Source organism: Felis catus, chromosome C1 (genome assembly GCF_018350175.1).
Source record: "Felis catus isolate Fca126 chromosome C1, F.catus_Fca126_mat1.0, whole genome shotgun sequence".
NCBI lineage: Eukaryota > Metazoa > Chordata > Mammalia > Carnivora > Felidae > Felis > Felis catus.
Genome location: NC_058375.1, coordinates 21480217 through 21492289, shown reverse-complemented (window position 1 = coordinate 21492289; position 12073 = coordinate 21480217). Strand labels below are relative to the sequence as shown.

The following is a 12073-nucleotide window of genomic DNA, read 5'->3' as shown; positions in this document are numbered from 1 at the left end:
GTATAATTTGTGTACAATAAAATGCACATTGTAAGTATTTAGTTTGATGGGTTTTCAGAAATGTATGCAACTGTGTAAGCATCACCCCCCTCAAGATATAGAGCATTTATATCTACCTCACAAACTTCCCCCATATCCCTGTTTAGTCTCTGCCCCATCTATTGCTAGAGTTTAGTTTTTAGATCATTAGAGATTAGAATTTCATATAAACGGAATCAGGGGTGCCTGGGTGGTGCAATCAGTTAAACGTTGGACTCCCTTGATTTTGGCTCAGATCATAATCTCATGGTTCATGGAATTGAGCCCCAAATTGAGAGATTCTCTCTCCTCCCATTCTCTCTGCAGCCCCCCTCAAAATGAATAAACTTTAAAAATGAAATACAAATACGGGGTGCCTGGGTGGCTCAGTCAATTGAGCGTCCGACTTCAGCTCAGGTCATGATCTCACAGTTCGTGAGTGCTAGCTAGCCCTGTGTTGGGCTCTGTGCTGACAGCTCAGAGCCTGGAGCCTGCTTCAGATTCTGTGTCTCCCTCTCTGTCTGCTCCTCCCCCTCTCATGCTCTGTTTCTCTCTCCTTCAAAAATAAAAATATAAAAAAACTTTTTTTAATGAAATACAAATTTAAAAATTAAATAAATGGAATCATAGAGTATTTCTTTTGAGACTGGATTTTTTTTTTGCTTAAATATTTTTTGAGATTCATCCCTGTTGTTTTGTGTATTAATGGTTTGTTCTTTTTTCTTTTTAGAGTAGGCTCGACACCCAATGTAGGACTTGAACTCCAACCCTGAGATTAAGAGTCGCATGCTCTACCTGCTGAGCCAGCCAGGCACCCCCTCCCCCCTTTTTTTTTCTAATTTTTTTTTACTTTATTTTTTTAAATGATTATTTATTTTGAGAGAGAAAGACACACACATACTCACACATACACACGTGCATGCACAAGAGCAGGAGAGGGGTACAGAGAGAGGGATTGAAAGAATCCCAAGGAAGCTTTGCAATGTCAACACAGACCCCATCTCAGGGCTTCATCTCATGAACCATGAGATCATGACCTGAGCTGAGATATAGAGTCGGATGCTTACCTGACTGAGCCACCCAGGCACCCCTAGTTTTTTAATAAACTATTTCTTAGAACAGTTTTAGGGGCACCTGGGTGGCTCAGTGGGGTAAGCATCCGTCTTTGGCTCAGGTCATAATCTCGTGGTTCATGAGTTTGAGCCCGCGTCGGGCTCTGTGCTGACAGCTCAGAGCCTGGAACCTGCTTCGGATCCTGTGTCTCCTTTTTTCTCTGTGCTCCTCCCTCACTTGTGCTCTGTCTCTCAAAAATGAATAAACGTTAAGAAAAAATTTAGAACAGTTGAGATTTACAGAAAAATTGGGAAGGTAATAGGGTTTCCATACACCCAGTTTCTCCATAGCAATATCTTACATTAGTATGGTGCATTTGTTAAAACTAATGAGCCAATATTAATACAGTATTATTAACTGAAGTCCATCATTTATTCAGATCTTAGTTTTTCCATTTGTCTTCATGTCTCTTTAGGCTTCTCTGTGACAGTATATCCTTAGATTTTTTAAGAAACTGCAAACTGTTTTAGAGTGGCTGTACTGTTTACATTCCCACTTGCAATGTGCTAGTGATCCACTTTCTCTGCATCCTTGTCAGTATTTGGTGCTATCACTATTTTTTATTTTAGGCATACTTCTAGGTGTGTAGTTTCATCTTACTGCAGTTTTAATTTGCCTTTCTTTAATGACTAATGATGTTGAATACCTTTTCTTGTGCTTCATTTGCCATCTGTATGACTTTGGTGAAATATCTGGTCAGGTCTTCTGTGCATTTTGTAATTGAATTAGTTAAAAAAAAAAAGACGTGTTGAGTTTTGAGAATTCTTTATACTTTATAGATACTAGTCTTTTGTTGGATATGTAGTTTGTAAATACTTTCTCCTCGTCTGTAGCTTGTCTTTTCATCCTTTCTACGTAGGCTTTCACATAGGAAACATTTTTAATTTGATGAAGGCCAATTTATCAATATTTCCTTTTATTGATTGCATTTAGTGTCAAGTCTAAGAACTCTTGTCTAGCTAGAGCCCAAAGATTTTCTCCTATTTTTTCTAAAAGTATTATAGTTGTACATTTGATATTATTAAAGTATACAATCCATTTTGGGTTAGTTTTTTTTAATAAAGTGAGAGGGTTATATTTCTGAATATTTTTTAAATCTCCTATATTCTAGTATTTTATATTTAACATTTAAGATAATTCATTTTATATTTAAGATTTAAATATTTGATCCATCTGCAATAAAAGAGTGTATGAAGGGAGGAATATATATATACCCTCCTCATCCCAGATGGGTCAAATATTTAAATTTTAAACATGAAACCAGATGTTTTCCAGATGTACTCATATATCACCATGTATTCAATAATCTATCTTTTCCTTATTGATATATGCTATGAACATGAGAATATAGATTTGTGTGGGAACACAAGTTTTTATTTTTCTGGGATAAATGCCTAAGAGTGCAATCCTTTATTTATTTGGGTGGGGGTTGGGTGATTTGGTTTCCTGTCCTTAATAGTGGTATAATTTGTATATACAATAAAATGCACAGATCTTAAATATTCAGTGTGATGACTTTGACATTGTGTAAATCCATGTAATCATCACCCATCCAAATATGGCGTTTTAAATCCAACCAAATAAAGGAATAGTCTAGGAAACTATGGGCAGTGTCAGTCTGGTAATGAGTGGTTATCATCTGCTTTGTTTTGTTTTGTTTTAATGGAAGAAATAGCTCACTTAACAGAATTATTGAAAATGCAGAAGTAATGTTTGCTTCTCAACAAAACAATACAGTAAATTGCAGTCTAGTTTCTTAGGGAGAAACTTTGATGTTTCTTATATTGTATGGATTCCCCTTATTTCATTAAAACAACTTATTTCATTAATAGTCATTGAAGCTATTCCTTAATGTTAATTCCAAACTTGACAATGATTATTCATATTTGGTGCTGTGTAAATTGTGTTCTTGTCTACAGGTCTTATTATAGAAATTCCCATTATGCAGAAATCTCTATTACAAAAAAAGTCTTCTACTTATTTTGAGCAATAGCCAGTACTCTTTGGGAAGTCCCTTGAAGGTTATGGGAATGTTATTTGAAGGGTATAATATGTTCAGTGTGGTGAACATACTGATAATTTTTAATAAGTCTCTTTCATAAAACTTGCTGTGGGTAAATAGTTTGTTTTTATAACATTACAGAACAACTATTAACCACATTCTCAGTCTTTCCCTCTCCTGATTCTTCTGTTGGTACCATTTGTGGGTAAGGGAGAAGGAGGCATGGACTGCATACGGTTAAAAAACAAACCAGTGATCTTGATGCTCTGCTGTCCCCCTCAGCTGACTCTTGGCCAAGTTTCTCTTGGTCACTTAACCAGTGCATAGTTAGTTGCTCTTCTTAAGCGTAAACCAGGAAAGGTGATTTCTCATGTTAGAAAGTTAGACAGTTTGTTGGGGAGGAACTCAGCAACTGGGGCAAGAGTTCACACGTATAGATGCTCATTTAGGTTGCTAAGCTTCACCACGTTCTGATAACCACTGCCATGATTCCTGCAAGTTCAAGTTTCACAATTTGGCCAATGAAGTTTCCATATGCTGCTAGTTTATCCCTAACGCTAGAACATCCGTTTCATTAGAAGAGAATTTATATTACTATAATCTTCATTAATTTTAAAAGCTGCGTATGAAAGAGATGGAGATATTTCTCTTGGTAATGAGTAAGAATAAGGAGACAGGAATGTGGATGCGTTTCTCCACATCCAGTTTGCTTGGATTCTGGCCCGTGAAGATGTGCCAGCCACGCAACTGAAATGGTTCTGTGGCAAGAGTGGTGCTTGATGCCAGTTGTTCATTTACAGGTAGCTTTTGAAAATGGCTGCCTCTCAGTTCACCGGGCTCACAGCTGTTGCTGATGTAATTAAAGATCTAGACACTCAGATAGCTGTAAGTAAGCTCGTTGAGGCCGCTGTTGACGGGATTTGGTAAATGTGCTTCTGATCTTGATGACACCAAAGCTGCTGTCCACAGAGTCTACCTCATGGCTTTAAAATTTAGGAGTCTTGGCTACTCCAGGCTAGGGACTCTGCATGTACTTAAAGATTGCTAACACTCAGAGAAAATTTGCTCTTGATGACAAAGAACAGCTTACTTTTAACAGTTGCTAAAAATCGTGTTGATTAGACATAGCCCTGACATAGATTTAAGCATGTTTTGAAGTGCCAAAATGAACTAATCTGTTTTCTGAAGTTTTGTGACTGGTTTGAAGTATGTGATTGTGCCATGATTTATTTGAATTTAACATTATTTGCTGTTGAAAAATAACACATTTAGTACTTAACCAAGTATTCTATTTTTACGAAGTCTTCAAAAATGTCTTACTCATTCTAGTTTATTTTTGTACATAAGATTTCTCATTTCATTTACTTATTTAATTTTGTGGACTATTTCATTTAGATTTTAGAGAAAAGATAGTTTCTAAATATGAGGTGAGAGCAATGAACATTCCTCATTCCGTCCATTTTTAATGTGCAGGTATCACATGGTCACTATCCCAGAAATCCTAAAGACCCTTCAAGTCCAAGAGACTTTATATAAGTTTACTTTCAAAACTTACCCTTTATTAAAGATGTTTCTGGAGTTAATTCTCTTGTTTTCCTTCTACAGTTGATTGGCCTTGGTCCTCACAGCTCCAAAAAGAAACAGGATCTTGATAAGCTCTATGAGCTGAAGTCCAAAGCTCGGCAGATTATGAACCAGTTTGGCCCCTCAGCCCTAATCAACCTCTCCAATTTCTCATCCATAAAACCGGAACCAGCCAGCACTCCTCCACAAGGCTCCATGGCCAATAGCACTACAGTGGTAAAGATACCAGGCACTCCTGGGACTGGAGGGCGTCTCAGCCCTGAAAATAATCAGGTATCGTTTCTTATTTTTGGTTCTTTATAGGTACCTCTTATCTGTTATTTGAACCAGTAATGCTTTGGGAGATGTCTGTCTATCTCAGATGCTGCTTCTTCCTTTTAGCTGGAAAAGATCTTTTCCTTCCTTTGGACTTCTTTATTTTTTTTATTTTCTAATTTTGTTGTTGTTGTTTATTTATTGTTGAGGGAGAGAGTGTGTGAGCAGGGAAGGGGCAGAGAGAGAGAGAGGGAGACACAGAATGTGAAGCAGGCTCCAGGCTCTGAACTGTCAGCACAGAGCCCGACATGGGACTCAAACTCACAAGCTGTGAGATCATGACCTGAGCCGAAGTCGGACGCTTAACCCACTGAGCCACCCAGTCGCCCTATTTTTTTTAAATAGGTTTCTTGGGGGGCGCCTGGGTATCTCAGTGGGTTGAGCGTCCAAATTTGGCTCAGGTCGTGATCTTGCCATTCATCAGAGCCCTGCATCGGGATAGCTGCTGTCAGCACAGAGCCCGCTTTGGATCCTCTGTCTCCCTCTCTGTCTGCGCCTCCCTTGCTCACACTCTCTCTCTGAAAAATAAAATTTAAATTTAAAAGAAATTTAAAGAGTTTTACTATTTATTTATTTATTTATTTATTTATTTATCTTTAGTTTATTTTGAGAGAGAGTGAGAGAGCAGAGGAGGGGCAGAGAGAGAGAGCAAGAATCCCAAACAGGCTTAGGCTTGAACTCACAAACCGTGAGATCATGACCTGAGCCAAAACCAAGAGTCAGACACTTAACCATCTGAGCCACCCAGATGCCCCTGTCCTTTGGACTTCTGAAGTTCTTTATGAAATTATCATGTACAATGTTTATCAGTGTTTATAGTGTTTATGTGTGTGATGTATATTTACATACATCCATATACACACACTAACACAACATGTTGCCTATGATAGGTTTTTATATTTTTATGTATAAATATATATATGCTGGGGCACCTGGGTGGCGCAGTCGGTTAAGCGTCCGACTTCAGCCAGGTCACGATCTCGCAGTCCGTGAGTTCGAGCCCCACGTCAGACTCTGGGCTGATGGCTCAGAGCCTGGAGCCTGTTTCCGATTCTGTGTCTCCCTCTCTCTCTGCCCCTCCCCCGTTCGTGCTCTGTCTCTCTCTGTCCCAAAAATAAATAAATGTTGAAAAAAAAATTTTTAAAAAAAATTAACAATAAATATATATATGCTTTATAATTGGTAAATAAAATAGTTAAATAAAATAACTAATGCATTCATTATTCATTATTCCTGTAATTAAGTACCATTGCCTCCAGTCTTTTCTCCTTCTAGTTCATTCAGCTGCTGCCATTAATTTTCTGCAGTACTTCTAAAATCTGCCCCCTACTTTCTGCCCATGATTCTGATTCTGCTCTGCAGACCCACAAGAGATAAGAAATAAGTATTATCTCTTAACTTGAACCTTGTAGGCTGGAATAGGAGGGAGAGACATTTCAAGAAAATAGGGGGAGGGACCAGTAAAGGTGAATGGGGAAGGTTGGGCAGATAGTTGGGAAGCCAGCTTGTGTTGAATGTGTAGTCTGTTGGAGAAGAGCAGGAGGTAAGACAGTTTAGGCTGGATTATGGCAGAATAAACTGACATATACTAGTCAGTTTCCTTTGGAACTTTTAGTCATTAGACAATCTTTGCAAATATTTAATAGAAGAGTAAGTAACATAATAAAAGTAGTATATCGTAGGAGGATTAACTTGGTAGTAAGTGGATAAGAAAGGTAGGAAAGGGGGCAGACTGAGAGGAAGACCAGGTCTAAGACTTCTGTAGTAAATCAAGATGTGCAGTAAAGGCTTGATGTAGTGGTAATGTTAGAATGGAGAATGGATAGATCTGAGAAATCATGAACAAATATGTATTTTAAAAATTTGTTTCTTTTTTCTTTATTTCCAAGATTATACATGCTTATCACAGAAACTTTAGAAATACAAGAATAAATAGCCCATAATTTTACCATCACCCCAAAATAACTATGGTTAACATTTTTTTTTAATATGAAGTTTATTGTCATATTGGTTTCCATACAACACCCAGTGCTCATCCCAACAGGTGCCCTCCTCGATGCCCATCACCCACTTTCCCCTCCCTCCCACTTCCCATCAACCCTCAGTTTATTCTCAGTTTATGGTTAGCATTTTAATGTATGTCTTTTGATTATTGTTTAATGGTATATATATGTAACATGACATTTCCTCTCTGAAAAAGGGATCACAGTTGTATGCACTTATACAAATATTATATGGAGATGAACACATGGTCCCTGCCCTCAGGGAGCTTTCAGCCTACTAAGTCTGAAACAGGCAAGTTTATGGGGTGCCTGGGTGGCTCAGTCGGTTGAGCAGCCGACTTCGGCTCAGGTCATGATCTTGGGGTCCATGAGTTTGAGCCCCATGTTGGGCTCTGTGCTGACAGCTCAGAACCTGGGCCTGCTTTGGATTCTGTGTCTCCCTCTCTCTCTCTGCCCCTTCCCTGCTCACACTCTGTCTCTGTCAAAAATAAATAAACATTAAAAAAAGAAAGAAAGAAAGAAACAGGCAAGTTTACAACTACATACAATGATAGAAGGGTGCACAGAGTCTAGTAGAGGCCAAAGGAGGAAGTGGTTCCTTTTACCTGGGTGGGCTAGGAAAAGCAGAAAGAAGGCACCATAGACTGAGCAGATAGGAAGAAGGGTAGAAGAGCACGTCCAAAAGCAACAGAGGCACATACAAGTTGTGATGGTCAGAAAATTGCGAATTATTTAATGTAGAGGGAAGGTAAGGCATAGTGAGAAAGAGATGAAGCAGAAATAAACTGACAGATGTTGGCCTCTCGGCCACACTGCTCTTGTGGCCTTTCCCTGGGCTACTTCTGTCTTGAGAGTACAGTTTTGTAGAATACAAGTCTTGTAGGCCAGACTGCTGACTTTTGGAAAGTAGAAACTAAACCCAACACAGTGACAGCCTTTCTTCATTACAGGGTAATAAGGGGTTTTTCTCCCTTAATACTTACTGAAAAAATCTTCTCCCAATTAACTTTAGGTATTGACCAAGAAGAAATTACAAGACTTAGTCAGAGAAGTGGATCCTAATGAGCAATTGGATGAAGATGTGGAGGAGGTAAGGTGGGGTTGGGAACCCCAGAATCTGTGTCCCTGAGAGCTAATACAGAATATTGGCTCTTTAGAGGCAGACAAATCTGAATTTGAATGTTGGCTCTGCCACTTACCAGTTCTGTAGCTGTGGACAAGTCATGTACGCTTTTTGACTCAGTTTCCTCTTGTGTTGGCAGGGTATGGTATTATTTACCCACAGGGTTATTGTGAGGGTTCCCTGGAATAACTTGTACAAATCACTTAGGAGAATGCCTAGCACTTTCTACCTAGCAGCTGCTGCTGCTTTTGCTTGGTGAAAAAGGCTTCATTTGTTGTTCACAGGCAATCACTTTCAACAGTTTTAGTTGTTTCTATAATATTCCTCCATATTTTCAAGTAATATACTGAAACAGATATTCTTTGATTTCTGTCTGTTGACAGAATTTTGTTAAACCACTCACATCCATACATGCTTCCCTTTCCCTCATTTTTCCAATATAGTTTTGTCACAACTTTTAGATAACTCAGAAATCAGTATTTACATTATTCTGACCAAGTAAATATTGTTCACCACTGAACCAAGTCCTGTTTTGTACTACTTACAAAGTTGATAATTGACTCATTTTTATTTAGGTTTTTTTTGTGCCTTTTTTATTCGACTTCTGCTATCACCTCTGGTGTACACTTTATCAACATTGTTTTCCAAATGGAAAAATAATCTGCAGATTTTAGTCTCTCCCCCGCCCGCTTTCCTGACTCGGAGATTTCACTCCCAGAATCCTCCGTCGTCTTCTGGTCTGATTAATTTTAGGTCACTTGAACAAACCTCTCCTGGGTCTTCCTTTTGCTCTTTTTTTTTTTTTTTTCTCTCTTTGGATCTCTTGTTTCCTAGATCCTACATCCTCTTCTGACTTTATTCCCTCTTTTTGTTAGAGCACATTTTTATTACTGTCTAAGAAGGATAGATGAGAAGTAAATGTCTGAAAATATCTACATTCTAACTTCACACTTAATTTTTGGTTTGAAAGAGTTTAGAATTTGATTATGGAAATCATTTTTTTCCTTTCAGTTGTAAAGGCATTGCTCCATTGTCTTTGAAAATCTATTAAGAAATCTTATGCAGGGTGCTTCATGCAACTCTTGATCTCAGGGTCGTGAGTTCAAGCCCCATGTTCGGCATGGAGCCTACTTGAGAAAAAAAAAGAAAAACAGAAAGGTCTTATGCCATTCTGATCCCAATTTTGGTTTTTTAGAGTCTTTTTTCTTTCCCCCCTTTTTTTTTTTTAATATTTTCTTTTTTAAGTAATCTCTATACCCAACCTGAGGCTTGAACTCAACCCTGAGATCAAGAGTTGCATGCTCTACCAACTGAGCCAGCCAGGTGCCCCTAGAGTGTTACTTTTTTTCTATTCTGAATTTTCATATGAGCTTTAGTGCTATCTTTTTTCATTTGTTGTGCTGGGTTCCTGGAACCTTCTTTTATTTTAGGGACTTGAGTGCCTCAATTCTGGGATGATTTTGTATATTTTGGGGTTTGGAGTTTTTTGTTATTTGTTTTGCCTTTGCTGAAGAGTATGTAATGACAAGGAAAGGAAATACAAATTATAAAAAAAAAGTATAATTCCATTTTTATTTTTTTATTTTTTTATTTTTTATTTTTTATTTTTATTTTTAAATTTTTAACATTTATTTTTGAGACAGAGAGAGACAGAGCATGAACGGGGGAGGGTCAGAGAGAGAGGGAGACACAGAATATGAAACAGGCCCCAGGCTCTGAGCTGTCAGCACAGAGCCTGACGCGGGGCTCGAACTCACAGACTGTGAGATCATGACCCAAGCTGAGGTCGGACGCTCAACCGACTGAGCCACCCAGGCGCCCCATCCATTTTTATTTTTTTTAACCAGAGGGAAAAATACTTGCTCTCTTTGTGTGTGGGGAGGATGGGGGAGTGGTTGAGGGGGTAGCAGCTTTATTGAGATATAATTCATATACCATAAAATTCACTCATTTGAAATCTACAGTTCAGTGGTTGTTAGTCTCTTCACAGAATTATACAACTCTCAACACTGTCATTTTTAGAACATTTCATCACCCCTAAAAGAAACCCCTACCTATTAGCAGTCACTCCCATTTTTTTCCAACCCCCACAGCCCTTAAGCAACTAACTACTAATCTACTTTCTGTCTTTATAGATTTGCCTGTTCTGGACATTTCAGATAAATGGAGTCATATAATATGTGGTGTCTGTGACTGGCTTATTTCACTTAGTGTAATGTTTTTAAAGTTCATTAAAGTTCTGTAGCAGATATGAGTACCTCTTTTCTTTTTAGGGCAGAATACTATTCTGTTGTATGGACATACCATTGTTTATCCATTCATCAGTTGATGGGTTGTATCCACTTTTTGGTTATTATGAATGTTGCATGAACATTCATGTGCAAATTTTGTTTTTTTCCTTTTTTTTAAACTCGTGCATAAGTTTTATGTGGAAATATGTTTTCATTTTTCTTGATAATATACTTAGGAGTGAAGTTGCAGAGTCATGTGGTAATTGTTTTTCCAAAGTGCTACATACACCCTTTAACATTCATACCAGCAGTGTGTGAGACTTCCATTTTCTTATATTAGTTTTTTGATAATTTCTTCTCTGTTTTTGCTCTTTCATTCTGTAATGACAATTGGTTGGATATTGAATCTTCTGCATTGGTCCTCTTAGGGTTTTTTGTCTTTGATTTCCTATTTTTCATTTCTTTATAATTCTAAGTTCCACTTGCTAGGGAGATTTTTCTTAGTTTATCTTCTAAACTTTGTAAGTTTTATGGTTTTTTGCTATAAAAATTAGAATTCTCATGAGGTTTTCTTGTTGACTAGTCCTTTTTTTGTTTGTTTGTTTCTTAAAGATTTTATTTGGGGGCACCTGAGTGGCTCAGTTGGTTAAGCATCCAACTTCAGTTCAGGTCATGGTCTCGCGGTTCATGAGTTCAAGCCCCAAGTCGGGCTCTGTGCTGACATCTTGGAGCCCGGAGCCTGCTTTGGATTCTGTGTCTCCCTTTCTCTCCGTCCCTCCCCAACTTGTGCGTGCTCTCTCTCTCTCTCTCAAAAATAAAATTAAAAAAAAAAAAAAGGAAAGATTTTATTTTGTAAGTAATCTCTACACCCAAGGTGGGGCTTGCAGAATCCTGACATCAAGAGTCATAGTCTTCCACCAGCTGAGCCAGCCAGGCACTTCTAATTGGTCCTTTTTTTCCCCAAGCCACTCTGTTCTTATTTTATGGTTGTAATATCTTCTCTTACCTTTCTTTCCAAGGAATTCCATTTTTTGACATTTTCTTCTTTTCCCTGCATTGTCTTAGTGTCCCCTGGGCCCTTTTTTTCTCCTTGGTTTGCTTATTTTCTTTTTAGTATTGGAGGTTTCCTTCACATGTTTGGTGTTCTTGACGATCTGTTCTTAAAGACTGAGCCACTAAAAAGCTGATGTGAAGCAGAATTTACTGATTGGCTTCATCTAGTAACGTACTGCTAATGTTTAGCAACGAATTTGGTGGAGGAAAAGGCCCTAATTTTTAGCGTTTCCTAATTTCTGTGGTGTAAATATTCCCAATATACCCTATTTTAAGCTATCAACATGTTGCTGAATGCAAGATTGTGAAGAAATGCATGTAATTAATTGACTTCTATGAGCTCCTCTCAGCTGGCTTTAGCAAACCACTGGCTTCACTCCAGAATAATTTGTCCACAAGTCAGCCTTCTTATTGGAGGATCTCTACATCTCAGCATCTGTAAGTCTATTCTCTGGAGTCATTTGGTATCTCCAGAAAAGAATCCTCCAGGCTCCTATCTGGAGGGTTTATCTCTAGCTTCTGACATCCTGAAAGCAAGGCAAGAGAAAGAGGCTGTATCTATCCCCTGCCATCACTGTGTCTGATGTATTCTAATCCAGAGCCATGGCTATTCAGTGTTCTAGGGAATAAA

The 12073-nt window shown here is 38.2% G+C and overlaps 1 protein-coding gene across 2 annotated transcripts in view; it reads left to right on the top strand.

Annotated features, from left to right (window-relative positions):
- TAF12 (TATA-box binding protein associated factor 12) overlaps nucleotides 1-12073 on the top strand; it is a 31930-nt gene that overhangs the window by 10085 nt on the left and 9772 nt on the right. Inside the window, exons 2-4 of one of the 2 annotated variants that reach the window (XM_006934487.5) lie at nucleotides 3934-4018; nucleotides 4739-4990; nucleotides 8048-8125. In XM_006934487.5, coding sequence (XP_006934549.1) covers nucleotides 3947-4018; nucleotides 4739-4990; nucleotides 8048-8125 — 402 coding nt within the window. In that variant the 5' untranslated portion in view covers nucleotides 3934-3946. The remainder of the gene's footprint in view (nucleotides 1-3933; nucleotides 4019-4738; nucleotides 4991-8047; nucleotides 8126-12073) is intronic. The other variant, XM_003989771.5, reaches the window with a different exon arrangement.